This window comes from Sebastes fasciatus, chromosome 5, assembly GCF_043250625.1.
Source record: "Sebastes fasciatus isolate fSebFas1 chromosome 5, fSebFas1.pri, whole genome shotgun sequence".
NCBI lineage: Eukaryota > Metazoa > Chordata > Actinopteri > Perciformes > Sebastidae > Sebastes > Sebastes fasciatus.
Window position 1 is genome coordinate 16,755,074 of NC_133799.1, and position 19,016 is coordinate 16,774,089.

The 19,016-nt window shown below is 40.9% G+C and overlaps 1 protein-coding gene across 1 annotated transcript in view; it reads left to right on the forward strand.

The window, feature by feature from the left end:
- cacna1ea (calcium channel, voltage-dependent, R type, alpha 1E subunit a) overlaps positions 1 to 19,016 on the forward strand; it is a 126,214-nt gene that overhangs the window by 45,770 nt on the left and 61,428 nt on the right. Inside the window, exons 4-5 of the mRNA XM_074635359.1 lie at positions 11,895 to 12,000; positions 12,147 to 12,286. Coding sequence (XP_074491460.1) covers positions 11,895 to 12,000; positions 12,147 to 12,286 — 246 coding nt within the window. The remainder of the gene's footprint in view (positions 1 to 11,894; positions 12,001 to 12,146; positions 12,287 to 19,016) is intronic.

Consider the following 19,016-nt stretch of genomic DNA (forward strand, 5'->3'; position numbering starts at 1 on the left):
ATACAAACACATTAATCCAGAGATGTGAGAGAAGGAGTCATGTAAGGAGTGAAGGTGGGTACATTTATTTATTATTCAACAACAGAACAGAGAAAAGGAAAAACAAAACAGTCAATATACAAAAAGAAATATTGTCAAACTGAGTCCAAATATTGCAGAAAGGGGCCCCAAGATTCTTCCCATTTATGTTGACATTTTAAATTATTGGCTCACAATTTATCCATGTGGATAACTGAGACCAATTCATGCAACCAGTTTCTGAAGCAAGGTGGAGTTGGTGTCTTCCAGTCTTTGAGAATAAGTCATATAGAGCTGTTTGAATATGTAAAGGGAGAGTTGAGGAGTCCTCTGAGGATCCAAAAAGAGCCAAGTCTCTGTCAGGAGAGAGAGTCCTTTGGTAAACCCCAGAAAAAAAGAAAAAAATTCTTGACCAAAACTGATAAATTAATGGACAGTTCCAAAATAAATGCAGCAATGTACCATCAATTGATTTACAATTATCACAAATTGGAGACACAATTGGGGTACAATTTATGTAACATGACTTTAGAATAATGAAAACGGTGAATCACTTTAAACTGAATTAACTGCTATGTCTGCTATTTACAATACTGTGTTCCAGTTTAACAAAATAAACAAGAACAAGGGTCTCATATTTCAATACACAATGTCCCAGAAGACAAAAAGTCCTTAAACAGCCCAATTCTGTTTAGTGTCTGTCCCCTAGTTTCTCTGTGTAATAGAGAATCTATGGAGACTTTCAGCACCATGGACCGTACACACAGAGCAATGCATGAGAACAATTCAACCACCACACAGACAGAGAGAGAGAGAGAGAGAGGGAGACACATCTGAGTTCAGTCTAGGAATTGAGTGATAAATTACTTTTTAGTTTCTTTAATTGCCTCATTCATTTTAATACAATCCAATACTGCACAACAGGAAATGAGGAATTGATGTAAATGAAGGTGTGAAACAACATACAAACACATTCATCCAGAGATGTGTGAGAAAGGAGTCATGTAAGGAGTGAAGGTGGATGAATTGTGTTCGAGCCTTTCAGCAAAGACACTTTCAGTTGGGTTCAGTCATAGTCCTTCAATAAAATAACCTTTTATTAATTAGAGAAAGAACTACTGACTCAAAAGCATCATCTACAACAAAGAAGCTCCACCAGATCACTCTCTGCCTTTTTCCAAGAAAGAGCCATCATCCCTCCACCCTAATCATCCCTGTTATTTGCTCCAAATAAACAAGAACAAGGGTCTCATATTTCCACAAGTTGTACACAATGTCCCAGAAGACAAAAAAGTCCTTAAACAGCCCAATTCTGTTTAGTGTCTGTCCCCTATAGTTTCTCTGTGTAATAGAGAATCTATGGAGACTTTCAGCACCATGGACAGCACACACAAGGCAATGCATGAGAAAGATTCAACCACCACACACTCTCTCACACACAGACAGACAGAGAGAGAGAGGGAGACACATCTGAGTTCAGTCTAGGAATTGAGTGATAAATTACTTTTTGGTTTCTTTAATTGCTTCATTAATTTTAATACAATCCAATACTGCACAACAGGAAGTTAGGAATTGATAAAGTAGACTAGGTTGTGAAAAAACAAGCACTAAATCAGACTTTTTGAGTGTATCAGTGGCATTATTTTACTATTTTATAGATCCAAAAGTGGATGGAATTATATATTAGTTTGGCTCAGGTTATGACAATAGCTATATCTAGACACAGTGCAGAAAGGGGGGGAGGTGTCAGTGGAAAGTGGATTAGAGGAACACACAGGAGTTTCTCTGTTTATGGCTGTAAATCTTTTCTGTCAACAAAAGGCTATGCAGACCTGCTGTAGCCACAACACACTCCTGATGAGTTATGTGCAGTGAATATATCAAGCTCAGCCAGAGCTACAATGATTGGTCGATGAATCAGCAACTATTTTGATTATTGATTAATCGTTTTGGTCATTTTTTAAGCAAAAATATGAAATATTCTCTGGTTCCATCTTCTCCATTGTGTTTGCTCTGTTTTATATCACTGTAAACTGAATATATTTGAGTTTTGGACTGTTGATCAAACAAAACAAGACATTTGAACACATCTCTTTGGAAACTCTGATTGGCATTTTTGTACTATTTTACGTTTTATTGCGAAGAGTTGCAACCCTAAACTCAACCACTTATCACAACCTGACCAACTAAAATGTATCTGCCACTACCTGCTTAAATATTGCTTTTAAATTAGAGAGTAGCATTATCCAAATCTGTATTACATAACATTTCATTGATTTTCAGTAATGCTCTTACATTATGTGGCTGCTTTCTCAAACCTACTGACTCGCTCTTCCATTACATACTGAAAAGAGAGCGACTGTATTATTTCCTCTGCCTGTTGCTGAGCAGGACGACCACACGCATGTGTCCATTGGTGGCGTGTTCGTGCTGCTGCTGTGCAGCTCACCAGGTGTCCGGGCCAGGTGTGGCCTCTTCTCTGCTATTGTTCTGCTCCATTCAACAGCTTCCTGACTGACTGACTGGCCTACTGCTCATTATAAAAACCCAGCAAATAGAATGAGTGGGCCCCTATTGTTGATCCCTGTCTATTGTTGTTTTCTCTGGGCTTGCCCATCTATTGAGGTGATTAAAAATAGACACGGGATGAATTTCAATCAACAGCTGAGGGAAAAAAAGGGTTGAAGTGTGTGCGTGTGTGTATTAGTTATCGTATTACAGATATTTCAGCCCCTAGTGGTTTTGTCATAACCAATAATGAGGCTTTAACTGCACCTAGAGGCACATCTTATACTCAGGAATACAATTTAAATCCAAATATTGAGTGTGTTGTAGTGACCAGAAGGAAAGCAGCCAGACTGAGTAACCTCCAGGTTAATGTGCTGTTGTGGAGGGAGTGTCTCATTACATCTAATGAGCTCTACTGTATCTGATTAACAGACATTAACAGGAATTATATGTAATGATGTCTGATTGCAGTGTCACATGCTATTACAACAAGTCATTACTCACTATTATAGTCATACTATATTATACTGTTTGCTAATATGGTTTTGAAGGGAGGGATGCTGAGCTGAGTGTTTCTGTGTCCTGATTCAGGCTCTTTCTAATAAATATGATAACCAGTAAATACACAAGTAAGCACAAATAAGAAAACGTATTGTACATATAAAGACATATAAACATGTAAGCAATGATACACGCACATTTCTATACTTGTGAGGACCCTCATTGACCGAATTCATTCTTTAGCCCCTTACCTTACCATACCTTACCTTAATGCTCAGTGGTTGAAGAAGTATTCAGGTTTTTTACTTCAGTAAAAACAGTGGACCCAGCATGCTAAATTATACTTAGACCTGCAATAACTTTCTTTGGCCACTTGGAGGCAAGTTGTAAACAGAACTTTGACATATTATCATCCTTTAAAGGTACAGTTTGAAACATTTCAGGGGATCTATTAGCAGAAATTGAATATAGTATTCATTACTATGTTTTCATTAGTGTATAATCACCTGAAACTAAGAACTTTTGTGTTTTCGTTAGATTAGAATGAGCCCTTCATATCTACATAGGGAGCGGGTCCTCTTCACGGAGTCCGCCATGTTGCTCCGCCATGTTTCTACAGTAGCCCAGAACGGACAAACCAAACACTGGCTCTAGATAGAGCCTTTTGTGTTTTTATGTTACCTGAAGGCCACTGTAGATCTTCCACACGCTTGTAAAACTGTGATAATGTGAGCTGTAGAGTGCAAAACCGTGGTTTCTGTTGCTCCTAAAGTTGTGTTATTATGATAAGGATGGCCTCGGAGTGAGGTGAAAGGCGTTACCACAGTTTTGCACTCAGCGGCTCATATTACCGCAGTCTTGGAAAGGTAGGAGTGAGCAGAGGGGTACTCAGTTGGTTGCAATCTGCAACCACACCACTAGATGCTGCTAATCCCAATACTGTACCTTTAATCTAATATGGTGAACTTGTTTGCAACCAGTTGCCTGTTTACACATCCTGCGGTTACGGAGCAGCTATCACTGGCCACCTAGCGCGTCCAACAATGTTTACGCTCTGTTTTTGGTCTCTACCAACTCCTGAGGGAAATATCTGACTCTTTAGCCTCCAAATCCTGCACTATGTTCACCAGCTAGATGCTAACTGTGTCTGTTTGCTGTTTGGTGCTGAGTAGGTAGTTTTTAGACCTTTTTTTTTCTGAAAATGAGGCAATGAGAGCGGTGAGAGTGAACAAAAACAGTAAAGTAGCGGCCTAACAGCTAAACAATGATCTGAAACTCGCTATAAAGCTCCGGAAAGCTGAGGGGAGCTGCAGATTCAAGCCATAATTCTCTATCGGTTCATCACTATAAGTTTAGCATAGCCAAAAGACTGTAAGCAGGGGGAAACAGCTAGCCTAGCTGGGTCCAAAGGTACAAAAATGGTCTTACAAGCACCTTTATAGGCCACTAATTAACAAGATAAGAAAAAATACCTACTTTTTGACCTCAGCCCTTACCTTAAACTTAACATAAACCTATTCATATTTTTAATCCTAAAAGTCCTCGCCTTTTAAAAAAGAAAACCACCCTCACTTTCCACAAATGTCCGTACTCTCATTATCTAAAACTCAAGTCGGTCCTCAGAGGAATAGAAATACAAGAGGACACACACACCCACTCACAATCTCAGCAGGACATCTCCTAAAGGTCAGCCATGTGTTTGGAAAACAACTTGCCGCTGTCACCTCGCTGTAAGAGGCCCTTTTTCTCTGAGTGCTCAATTAACAGCAGATGATCAATTCAGGAATTATCCAGAGGCTTCTGTGGTTGAGCGTGCAACACTGGAGCCATAGAGCTGTGTGTGGGCTTATTACACTATGATTTGATATTTATATGAGTACATATTCGCTCTTATTCTGTGCACGCTCACGGGACTAAGAAGTGGTTAAATGTTTGTGTACATGTGTGAGTGTGACAGTCAGCCTACTGTACCTGCCTGAGGTTGCAGTCGATGGAAGGCTGATGGGGTCCTGGCAGGGAAGAGTCAGGGGTAATTAAGCCCACGGCCTGAGTTTAGTGTGGCAGGCCTGGTGAGGACTGACAGCTGCTCCTCCTGCCTGATCCCCACTGGGATCCCCCGCAGCGGGAAGTTTCCCATTGAGAAGGTACACCTCTAAATAATTGATAGTTGGATTTAATAGTTTGTTTCATCAGGGCACACAGTAATAATCATGTGCCTGCCGGTTGTGAGTTTTTAAGTATGAAACGGTTAGACGGGTAGACATTTTAGGTATACGACAGGATGTGTTGCTACTCTTTTTAAACACAGAGGCCTAACCAGGATTTAAAATGCAATGCACGGTTATTTAATTAAGGGTGAATTTTAGGTTGTAAATCCTTTGCATATGTCTCGAGAGACAGCTTAAACTTGAGAAAGGCCATTAATTTCTCTCTAAATTGCATCCTTGCATGAAAAATGGAAATGGAAAATTAGCAAGGAAATGACCGGTGTCCTCAGTGTTTTTATGGTCCTACTCTCATTTATCCCCAATTACAAAAACAGTTTTTCCGCTTATTGCTTGTGTTTTTTTCCACTTCTTTTAATGAGAGCAGATTTTTAGAGTGAATGTAGCTGAAGAAAATTAGTCTAGTGAATGTGGCCTTGCACTATGCTAAGTAGGAACTGGTATCCAGTCTGTTTACATACAACCAATCCACAAAACATCCCATGAGGTATGTTCAACCATCCTTCTCTGGTTTTATGACTGTATATCTCTGTATATCTATGACAGAGAGGTATATATAAGAGCCGGCTTTGGCTCTGAGTTGACACTGTTTACTCGCAGGGCTGCTGTGTATAAACAGGACTGACTGAACTATGGTCACATTTATCCTTAAGATTGATCGGCTGGCTCTAGCAGACCACTGAGGTGTGGAGGTGATGTGGTATTGAAGATAGATTGTACAATGTTTGATGCCGCAGCCCGTTAAATCCATTCAGTTGACAGCATCTTTTATCTTACGCATATTTGAGTAACAGTACAGCAATGGAAATGTAAATTGTAGTGGATTAATCTTTTCATTCCCGAGGTTGAAATAGAGTTAATTTTACTCCAAATGGAGATTACACTCCTGGCTTTCCTCTGTGTTTGTATATTTAATGCGGCCTTTAATGCTCACATGCATGCTGCCGATAATTCACAGATTTCTAATAAGCTCAGCTGCCTGTGATTCATTTTGATTTCCATCTCTATACAATAATAATCACAGGGGCTTGGATCCAATCTGGGCCTGAGCGTATTCACAGATGCACAAGGCATCACACTCCGTCTCCATGTCTATTTTTACACGCATGTTTGAGGAGTCGAGGCAGGGTGCCAGCGTCACTGTGACTCACAGGATTGCTCACGAGACGCTTTGCTGCTAAAGATGGTAGGCGATCCACGATCAATGTCCCGCTCCAGAGCAGCATAGAGGAGGGGAGACGGATTTTGGTTAAAGACACTTGTTGAGTGTCTAACTTAGGGCAATGTCAGAATTGAATTTTACTGTATTACATGGAGAGAAATTATTGAAATATCTGACTGTAGAGTATGTGAGTGCATCAAAAAAGGCTGCTGAAGCCAAATCAGTAATAACAATGGATAAAAATGACTGTTGCTTGTTGTGATGAACCAACAAAGAATTATCACAAACTCTGCAGTTCTTCTCAGATATTCTGAGTTCTTTAGCATCTTTCAGCTCATTGTTTTTGTTTCCAGCCCACAACTTTGCTGTATTGATTCACTTTCACCGCTCTCATTGCAGCACTTTGGGCCACAGCAGGTATTTAAAACCAACTGTACACCTGTCCAGAACCAAACAGCAGGCAGACAAAGCTACTGTCGCAACTAGCTGGTGAAGATAGTGGAGCATTTTGCAGCTAAAGATCCATTTTCCACTAAACTAAACAACTAAAAAGCTAATTTGGCGGAGGAATTGGCGGAGACCAAAAACGGAGCAGATAGTTCAGGTGTTTTAAAGTGGGGTTGTATGAGGTTCTTATCCGTAGTAGGTGTATTACCTACAGTAGATGACGGGTGACACGCCCCTAGTTTGGAGAAACAGACAGGAGCACTGGCACCGGAGCAAAGCAATACAGTGCTGTGGACGGAGACGGCAGAAAAACATATTTTAGCCTACTAAAAGAAAGGATCACCTAAAAAAAATCGGTATCTGTTTAAGTGTATGCTATATTTAGAATATTTTCACCACTTTATCTTGCCTTCAGACAGCCCTTTCCTTCTTCTTTCCAACAGGGAACTGAACTGAAAGGGAAACTTATCTATGCTCTCTCGCAAGCCACCAGGCTCAGATGACAAAAACAGGATAGATACGTTTCACTTTCAGTTCAGTTCGCTGTTGGAAAATATTGTAAATATAGCGTACACTTAAACAGATATAATTTTTTATAGGTGAATCTTTCTTTTAGGTGGATAAAATGTGTTTTTCTGCCGTCTCCGTTCACAGCACTGTATTACTGTATTGCTTTGCTCCGGTGTCAGTGCTCCTGTTTGTTTCTCCAAATTACCATCTACTGTAAGTAATACACCTACTATGGATAAGTACCTCATACAACCCCACTTAAAAAAAAACAAACCATCCCTTTTAAATGAGAGTGAATATTTGATTTGAAATCATGAGATTGCCAGAAAAACAACTCCAAATGAATGTTGCTTCTTATGTGCTGGATGTGTAATAGGCAAATGCTTGCTAACCTGTTTGCCATATCAACTTTGGGATAACGTGTCTGTCAAGCCTTTTCCCGCTGACCCCAAAGTGGCCAAAACATCAGTTATTGCAGGTTTAAGGTGCTATTTACTTTGAAAAGACTGGTCAAAATGACTAGTAAAAGGCTTTCTTAGGTTGTCTTAGGTGTCTTGTTCCATCACCCAAAGGAATTATCCACAAATACAAAGAGAACTATTGCAACAATATCAAAATATTTATATTATGAAAATATCTGAAAAAATATATAAATGATGTATCATTTCCTATTTTAAGAAATGACAACACATTGAAATCTAGAACAAAGTCAAAAATCATTTTCCAAGTCTTTTATATGACTGATACTAACTTATTGTAGTTCTTCAACATCCGTCATGTAGTGGTTAAAATTACCCTGATATACAGCCCAACGCTGTAGCCTCAGTGTGTTCGTGTGTGTGTTTTTGTGTGTTTGTGTGTAACCACAGATATAGTTCAGCTGCCCAGTAACCGTCTTGTAGCATTGACTTTTGGCTGGAAGAGGAAGCCTGTTGCCGTGGATACCTCTCTCTTTCTATCTTCATTTTCTCTCATTCCTCCCCTTTCATACCTCTCTCTGTCCTTCCGTCTCGTCTCCCCCCGCCTCCTGTTTGCGTTGTATGTGTTTGAGGGAATGCAGGGTGTGGCGACTGGCTGCTGCTGAGAGCTGCCAGTGAGACGAAAGTGATGCTAGTTATTGTAGAGAAGTGAATCAAAAGATATACTCAAACCCATCAGCCTGAGACAGATTTTATGCAGTTAAACCACTTTTTGCTTTTTGTTTTCATGCTCATACTCATTGCTGATGGTTTCTGTGGTTTTGTTTTTCCAAAGTATGTCAACGATTAACTTGCAATCACTGAGTCAAATCTGTGGCTCAACATAGGTTTAAAGATGCTAAATTCGAAATTCAGATCATTAATATAGCAGCAAACAACTATTTGCTATGTGAAGATCTAGAGGAGTAATGTCTACCTGAGCAGAGAATGAAGTAACACTCCCTCCTGTAGCCGGTCCGGCCTTGCGTGCATGTTAGTCTCTCTATTGTGCCCCACTGCTGACTAATTGCCGCCGCTCTGCTATACACTCATGCGCGGTTACCGCTGATAACATAGTTCCGACCCACAGCATCATCGCAGAAGCTCAACGCCCAGCCTCCAATTCCCCACCAGGTTAACACTGTTAGCTCTGTCAGTACCGTCGCCGATGTTTGCTCTCTTTGTGCTGTTAGCAGCACCAGTGGGCAACCTTGGCATCTGAAAAATGAAGCCATTGCTGAAGTGCCTTAAATTGTATTCTTTCTAATGGCCAGCAGGGGGCGACTCCTCTGGTTGCAAAAAGAAGTCTGATTGTATAGAATGTAGTATAGAATATAAAACGACCCTACTTCTCACTTGAGTTATTACCTCAGTAAATACTGTAAACATCACTAATTTCAAGTCTTCTTCGATACAGTATGATGATCATTCAAATCATTGACGGCGTTGTCCGGTTTGGGAGTCGTCTGTGTTTTCGTCTTACAACTTTAACCCTTTCACAGTTTGTTTTCAATTCATGAAAGTTATATGTAACATTTTGGTTGCCTAAAAATGTCTTATTCAGCGTTTGGTTGTACTTTGCTCCACCCTCTTGTGTCACTTCCGGTTGCAAAAAAACAAGATGGCGTTGGCCAAATTGCCGAACTCGAACTTCAAAACTGCAGTCCACAAACCAATGGGTTACATCACTACTTCCACTTCTTATATACGATCTATAAGCAGCACCGTTAGCTGCTAGCTGTCCGTTCAGCCGTCACCATATGGAGGCAACCCCTCAATGATATCCTCTGAATTTTGAATTCAGCACCTTGCGTACTTGTCGGAGTCAGATTGTATTTGCTTTGTTTATTTAGCTTCTCATCGCTCACATGTCCCTGAGTAACCCTGCTGGGTTCGGCTGCCAGCACAACATCAATCTGTCCGGTGTTGGTCTTATATGGTCCCATTGCCTCCCCCTCACCCACCTGTTTAGTTTAGGAAGCTTCTGCTGACACTCTCTATATATATAACCATCATCTTCTCCTCCACTGATCACCCGTCATCCCCCCCCTATCACTTTCTCCTGTTTCATTCTTCCTTGTTATCTCTGCCTCCTTCTTACTTCCGCTCTCCCTCCCTGTCTCCCCTCTGCAGATTTAAGCTCCCTTCCTTCCCACCTCTTCTGCACATAACCTGCAGAAAGGGGTCTGCCCACGCAGAGCATTAGATAAAGAGCACATTGCTGGCTTAGCTCAACCCCAGAGCGGCTGGTGTTGAACCCACAACCAGCACGGGTCCTGTAGAACAGGCAGTGAAGCTTGTAGTATGTGACCCTGTTTACGGGATCACGTTTCAGGCCCACCCACTCATCCCTCCTCGATAAGCCTCCTGTTGCTGTGGTGTGTTTATGTGTGTGTGTGTGTGTGTGTGTGGATGTCTGTGTGTCGCTGTCTGTTGCAGCTGACCTCAGATAAAGTTTAGCCCGTGTCTGGTTGTGTCTACAGCCCCGAGGCTCATACCATGCAGGTTAATTCAGTTTCATACAGAGGAATCAATGTTGGCCTGTCTATCTATGCTTACATGACATTGTAATTGCAGTGCTGCTGGGTTTGATTTACTGTGATTAACTAAATTATTGTTTGTGTTTTTTTCTGTGATTTAGTACCTGGATCTTAATCTGTTCTCTGTATTCTGAGAGCGTAGACTTTCTGTGCTCTGTATAGATTTCATAGAAAGATTTTTAGAGCACATTTCCTGAACTACTGATGAATAGACCACATTGTTATTTCTGTTCGACTGTGACCTAGAAACCTGTTTAGAGCCTTCTCTGTTTCTATTTGCTTTTTTGTAAATAATCCCTTACTTAAAGGATGAGGCTAGCAATATACTATATGTCTTATTGTCAACAAATTATATGAAAAGACCAAAACCAACAATGAACCGATGCCACTGACAAGTATTGTTTGTGTATTCAAAGCCTGATAGACCTTATAGAGTGCTACATGAATGAGTCTTAAAACCTGGAAATGAGTTATCATTTTAGCACATCTGGTTCCCTCGTCTGGAAGTCAATGGGTTTTTTGAATAGGTTTTTGGTTAGATGCCTGAATTACAGTATGTGGTTAACACAAGCTTAAGAGATTTCAACGTTTTGTTCTACGATATAAAATACGTCAGTAAATATCCCACTTGTGAATTTTGAAGCCTTTATGTGTCTTAAAAAAGGCGGTTGCTAAGAAGTGGCTAAATGAGACTACTAAACGTCATCACTCGGACTCGTCCGCCTTTACAGCCTCGTTGTGTGCACTCGCGCTCATGCAACCGTGGTGTAGGTCATTTATAGCCTAACGTTAGTTATGCCGATTGCGTTTACGCTTCAAAAATCATAAAAGTCATGTTCATTTGTGAAGATTATCTTGCTGAACAAAACATGAAAGTATCATAAATGTTTGTTTGCCACAGAGCTTATGTTCTGCAATAATCCCAAAACCCAATAGAAAAATCCCATTGGCTTTTTGTCAAGGGAACCCGGGTGATGCTAACTTCCTTGTTGGCCTACCAAATTACATCATCCCTGGAGCACTATATTCCTCTGTGTTTAAACCTCCATCTATGTCCCAAACCTATTAAAACACATCAATAAGCCATATTGTTGCACTCGGTGACATTACCATGAACATGGGCACTGTAATATTTTGAGTTGGTCCCACATAAACCGTCCTGTTGCTGCAAATACTGCGGCTTAAAATAGTCCCCAACAAATGCGCTATTTACTCCTTTTTGAGTAATGTTTGCTTAAAAACTACAGTGCCCAGCTATTTGGGGAAATTAATGAACTTTAAAAGGTATATTTTCATGACCTGTTTTTAAAGATTTACTTGGGCTTCATGTGCTGAGAGCCACAGACAGAGAAGGTCACGCTGAGAGACTGACTCACATGTGTTTGGTTTTGATCATTTCCAGGAATTTGTTGCCATTGACACAAATATAGAATATCACCAGCCTTATCCTCTATATTACTGTAACATCCTGTACCAGACACTCAACATTAAGTCAGTCAAAAGTTCCTTAACTTGGTCCTTCCACTCCGTTTGAGTACATGATCCTCACCACCATCATCGCCAACTGTATTGTCTTGGCTCTGGAGCAGCACCTTCCTGGAGAGGACAAGACCCCCATGTCTAAGAGACTGGTGAGATATGAAACATCTGCACACACAAACACACTTCTGTCAAGTTGGTGAAATTAAAAGATCAGCATAAACTGCCTCTGATGGAGCCTCCATTTCAGTTCAGTGTAAGCTAATTATCTCTCTGATTGTCTGCTTTGCACTTCCAGGAGAAGACAGAGCCCTACTTCATCGGGATGTTCTGTTTTGAGGCTGGGATAAAAGTCATCGCCCTGGGCTTTGTATTTCATAAAGGCTCCTACCTCAGGAACGGATGGAATGTCATGGACTTCATTGTGGTCCTCAGTGGGTGAGTCCAACAGTGTGTGTGTGTGTGTGTGTATTTGGATGCATGTCTGTGAAACAGAATTAGCGTTATGAATTCAAAGGGGTGGTGATCCTGTGAGATTTACTGTATTCAAAACAGCCGGTGTCCTTGTGCCCTTGTTTAAGGCTCCCAGTTATTTCTAGGTGGTTTGGTTGCTCAAGTTAGACAAACAGTGTCTTTGTTGTTTGTTGGTCTTTACTGAATATTGAAAGCTACTCACTTGAGATTTTGTCCTAAATTTTTAATTCACCGCTGCCAAATCAAATGGGACCCAGGGCCTGTGGAGAAAGGTCAGACAAGAAGGTTGTTTAATTGAGATTTGATAACTTTTCACAAGGCAATATTAGAAGTTTGATGGTGGTGGTGAATCTGATTATCATGATTTTGAGTATGAGTTTTTTGATATCTGTGTTTATTTCACCTCAGATTGACTACAAAATCATGTTATGGTCCATTTTGTTATGCTGCTGTAGGCTTTCCAAGGCTGATCTGCTGTCTGTCACCAATCTCCTTATACACATTAACACTTGTCATTGGTGGCCTTTTCTTGTATTCGGTTCAGATTATTTTCAAAACACACCATAGTTCATCTCCATGTCTCCAGATGTGGCATCAGTGCACTTTGAATTATTGTTCTTGTTTGACCACTTCATGTGTTTACTATCTGCGCTTCATTTCCTGTTTAGAGAAGGACCAGATGAAGGTCAGTGTGCGATATCAGATTATATATTCAGAAAGATATCTGTGTATACCTAGCCTACCACGCACGGCTGTTTGGCAATAGTGAAAAACCTGCCCCTGTCCCATGAGAACCCTTGAACAAACACAAATCATAAAATAAACTGCAGTAAAACTATCAAGGTAATTTATATCACTATCAGTTATGTGCGCTGGATGAACAGGTTTCATCAAAATAAATGGTTCGCCATGTTCGGATACCTCATCCAGTGTTGAACATTGTGTGTATTGAAGCTGCTCTGTACGATATCCAGAGCATTAATATAGAAGCTAACAACTATTTGCTTTGTAAAGATAGAGAGGAGTAATGTCTACCTGAGCAGAGAATGAAGTCACTCTCCCTCTGTGTGTGTTGTAATCCTCTCCATGCTTTGTTGACATAATCGGGCTGGCCACATGTGCCTTTTAGTGCATGTGAGCATGCCCCACTGGTTAACTCAGGTTACAGCTGATAACACCGTGCCGACTGTTAGCGCTGTTATCACCGTTAACTGCGAGCCACCGGTTCAGCTGTCGCCATGTTGAGAGCCGTACAGAGGCAATAGAAATGCTCCCAATCTCACATTTAGCACCTTTAAAGAGACACCTCTCAGTTTTACTTTGCCTTTTATTTTCCATTATTTATTTAATTTAATAAATCAAATTTACTGGAAAATGTCAAGCTAGTCCAACTAGACTCTTGCTGTGTGCAAAATCACTGCTGTGTTCACTTATTTACTAGAAAATAAACACTAATGACATTAATGTGACGTCACAGAGAGCTGTAGACACTTAACAGTATTCACACATCTATCAAAGTTGAGGCATTACATCTCTCAACTTTAAGCCAAAAGTAGTGTACATCTTATTTTTTGTTCTATTGTTGAAACTTGCAACAAGTTTTTCACATAGAAGTTTTACATACAGTAGCAGTAAATATAGTGGCCTAGGTTACAAATGTGCATGGATTTTGGAAAAGACATCTTTAACTACAACCTGTTACTACCTGTGCACCATGCTGGATTATTAACCAGCTGAATCATACTACAAGCAGCCATGGACTGTTGTGAGTGAGGTGCTTACAGCTTGTAAACCATCACCGCACTCTGTGCACTGACAGTACATCAATTACATGGCAGTTAAATGCCCAGGGGGGCTTACAGTATGTACGTCTGTTCTGTTCTGTGGGGGAAAGGTGTTACATTAAAGGGCAATTTACAGCAGTCACCAGAGAGGCAGGCGCCTCGCCGTCAGAGCAGAGAGAGGAAATGTTTTTGATTTCGGCAGATTAACCTATCTCTCGCACACACGTTTAGTCTCACACACACACACACACATGAATTAAATATTAATCAATTCACAGCGCAGAAGTACAAAGGGTGGCAGACAGGGTTCTTAGAGAATTCTACATGATTCTGGGTGTTCAATTATTGATGAGCCGAGCTCGGGCTTCTTAACGATACTCCACTCGCTGTTGGAGAGGGGAAGGGTGCGAGGTTGGAGGAGGAAAGAGGAGGAGAGAAGAGCGGGATGACATGAATAAGAAGAAGAAGTGTTGTGGAAGATGGTAGGGAAAAATATGGCCGGAGAGCCTCCATTGCCTCTCGCCTGTTGATCAGTTGACGTGTGACAGCGGTTGAGGACACTCAACCCCACAGCATGTTAATACACGACCAAAATTAGAAGCTTAATTAAACCACAGTGAGACAGACGCATGCTAATGGATTGTCCTAATCTCACCTGCCTGATTTGGGACAGAGAAGAAGAGACCAAGGCTTGTCAAGGACCCCCAAGGGTGCCAGATGCTGTAATCAGACTTTACCTTTCTGTTAGCTCTATGTATAGATCAGGCAGTACTTATTGATGTGTTGGCTTCACCTGGTACTGAGGTCAGTGTGTGCTGTGCATTGACTTTTAAAGAATGAAAATAGCAGAAGTACACTGCAACAGCATTTTTGTCCTTTATACTTTTAATTTTACTTTTATTTCTCAGGAAAGAATACTGAATAATGTGCCCCTCTGGCATGAACTTATGTGAATCTCTGGCGTAAACTAATATTCATCAGTTCTCGTTTAGTCATTAATTTTTTGTCCCTACTTGAGTATTTCTTTCTCTAAGTACTTTCCATTTCTCTTTCTGTATCTCACCCACGGAAGGTCCTTTCAGACACAATGCGACAACGGCACCACTGCGATCTGAAACCCGTTATTTCCAATGGCTTGCGCCACGCCACGGCAGCTTTTTGCTGTGTCGAGCAAAGCCCAACTTTGGGCGCTGCGCGTTGTGATGTGCTCCGAACCCAGTGCTGAGCACAGCTCAAACCGAGATGTGTGACGCAAGCAGCTCTCTTCTGCCAGGAAACGACAATAGATGTAGCTGTTTTGTTGTTCGGATGGAAACAGTAGAGCTTATACATGTACAGTGTCAGAAACAGGTTGTTATGACGAAAAGGGAAAAAAAGTGTGAAAATTTGTCATGAATCGAGAGAAATGTGGGAGAATTTGGACCCCAGGAGGAAACCAGGAGAGGGCAATGAAAAACGGAAGTCTCCCGGGTAAATCGGGAGGGTTGGCAAGTACTGTATGGTGCCGAGGCTGAAGTCATTTGACTCGCCCAAAATAATGCAATCTAAACACATCTACATATTTTCCAAAACAGTTTTCAAATTAAAGATTTATGAAGCAGAAACTCAAAATGTTCTCTGTAATGTACTGAAAATTATTTGGCAGTAAGATGCAGGCATGTTTCGCGAGTTGAATTTAAGCCACCGTTTGTGACTTGGGGAGGAGACATGCTCGATGTGGATGAAATAGCCTTTCAGGTCTTATTTTATTAATATTCAGCATGATGAAGTGAGCTGCAGATAGATCCCTCTCGAAATTATCATTCTGGCCACAGCAAAGACAAATTAATGAAAATGTTCTCTCTCTCTCTCTTTCCCTCTCTCTTTCTCTGAAACACACACAGTCCATCCAACACTCACATGGACACATTCACTCACCTGCAGACCATCACTCGACGTTTACAATCTTATTAGAGAGTGAATGAAGATTATGAGAACTGCTGATAATGTTAGATGAGTCACCAGTTCTGTCTATCAGTTAGTAATTAGGAGGTCTTTGCAGACGGGAAGGGTCACAGACGGTGTTACTAATACAGAGACATACTCCCCAAACCCCTACGCACACACACATGCACACATTTAACATCCTAAGCATAATGTACAGTATAAGCATTATTTAAAAGAATAAGCAATATATTGCTAGAATATGTTTCTTATATTATAACTCTTCTAGAAGAGTGTCTGCCTTGTGAATCACTTTATAATCATATTTTGTGCCATGAAAATAAATTTGGAATACAATTATAGTTGTATACATTTTTCATCCATGTCACTGCGAAGAAACATTATGGTTGCATATAAAATTACCAAGGGGGTGAGAAAAATACTAAACCCTGAACTAAAGTGGCAGCAAGATGATTAAAAAAGAATCATATTGGAGACATACAGACAAGTAATTAATTTGATATATTTTTGGGGCATTTTTATGCCCTTATTATGGATGAGAGTAGAGAGATGAAATGAGGGGAAAGAGACGGGGAACGACATAAAACAAAAGTCCCTGGTCGGATTCAAATCAGGGACGTTGTAGTTCATGGTTGGCGTGCTAACCTCTATAGGCCACGGGGCGGCAGTCAATTTTATTTATATAGTACAGAATGACAAAATTGCCTTTGGTTTTACAACCTGACAAGCATATGACAGCCTCTATTTTACAGGGTGTCATCCTTGATTCAGATAACGAAACATTCCCCCAAAAATACTTTAATGGGAGAAAAAGCAAGAAACCTTAAAAAAGGTAACGAGAGGAGGGATCTCTCTTCCAGAATGGACAGATATTCAGTATGTACTGTATATACACAGTAGACAGAAGCAATAATAGTAAACAAAACAACAACAAAAAACAGAGTGACAGGTCATTGTGTGCCGATGCAAATAAAGTGCAAACCTATATGAAAAATATGGTTCAGAGAAGATGTCAAGCTTCAGGTGCTGCCAAGCATTTGATGAGAATGTGCAGGACTACTTTAGAGCCTAAGACAAAAATAGAACAAAAATAACTTTTCTCAAAGCACTCGCAAAGGGTTAAATGCACTGCTAACTGCTCTGAACTTAACTGAACTGAACTTATTAGCGTCTTCAGAGAGCTGTTGGTAACTAAAGTGCATTTATACTGACAGACTGGGATATTAAATCCTTAATATGGTTTCTCTTTGTCACGTTTAAATTAGCTGAAGTTTTGAGGTCAGGACCTGTACACTGGCTGGTGGTCTGAAAATATTTTTTTTTCTTTTTCTCTCTGCCATTGTTCTGCCTATCGTGTTGTTGGCGAAAAGCACTAGCATGTAGCCAGAAAAAAAAATTGTGGGTGTGCATTAGAAAAACAGGGTGTGCCACATATACTGTATATATATGCCATATATATATACTGTATATATATATGGCATATAATAATGCCATAATTGTGGGTGTGCCAGCTGCCTCTTTGGGTGGCACAGGCACACCTCGGCACATCCTTGGCTATCATGGCTTGAGACAGGGCAGATAGCGGTTGCAAGTGATGTGCAATTCATGGTACTAACAGCAGCCGCAATCCATTCTTTGCGAATTTGCCCATAAACTTAGAAATGCTCTTATGCGGTGGCAACTGGTGATTATTTATCTGGTGGGGCCCAGACACCGAGGCATTCTGGTTACTTATACTGTACACAGGTGCAACATGTCCCCACAGGCTTGATGTGCAGCAAGTAGTCAAAAATTGCCAACTACTATACACTGACTTGCCAATTTATTAGTTATACCTTCAGTACAAATGCCCTGCAGTAAATCCTATCATCTGTGATGCTTATAAGGTTCAGTCTTTGTCAGAGAGGTGTTGATTCAACTCTCTATGACTGCACTGAGCTTGCTTTGATTGAAGGTTTACATGCTTGAGTCGTACAGGCAGGAACTCTAATTTAACTGTAGAAAATACTTCCTTTGGTGGCAAAACACACGACTGTTAGCTCAGACTACAAAGCGCGTGAACCTTTCCACAGTGGATACTCCTGACTCACTCGACATTATGTGTGAACATGTGTAATTATGGAACCATTTGGTAACGGTGTCAACGCTGGAGGCCACGATTACCTCAGCAAGCTGCCTTGGTGTTTCAAGATGGCCTGTATTACACACAGAGAGAGAGAGAGAGAGAGAGAGAGAGAGAGAGTGGAAGGGAGGCATGAAAAACCAGATGGCACTTGCTGTTTCCTTAAAGGCTAGCTAAGGACGGTTGTGACTGATATTCTCAGGCCATCATCACACGTTTCAACAGACTGTTACTCTTTGCTAAAATGGCAAGTTGTGAAGGGAAGTCAGAGAACAGAGGAGGTTGTAACCAGGAAAACAAAGTAAAGAATAGAGATGAGAGAAGAGATAGAGCTGGAGGAAATGATAAGGATGCCTCTATGCGTAATCGTACGTACTAATTGGCACCTTGGCAGTCTCATTCGCTGGCAAGCCCTCTATTAGACTGGCAACAGTTGGCAGGGGGCGACGCCCACCAAGGGATTGTCACCACTAGTGCCAGACACTTGGAGGGGGATGGGAGGAGAGATGGAGTTAGCGCAGAGGGAGTTGATGAGAGTAAAGATGAGGAGACTGGAAAAAAAGAGCATTTTCTTTTCTCCATTTCTGTCATCCACAGACATTTCTGCTAAGTCGAGATGGTTCAGCCTCTTCACTCTTTATTTTGGGATTTAAGCTTATTCTGCTGTTCAAATAACCAAAGCGTTAAATCCTTGATCAAGAAAGAAAACGAGAAACAGCATTGCTTCAGAGAAGAATGGAGAGGAAAAAGAGAGTCTTAAGGACTCATTCAGCAAAGCTTGTAAAATGCTGAATGAATGCTGAGAAGAATAGATGACACAATAGATACTGTATTTTCAGGACTT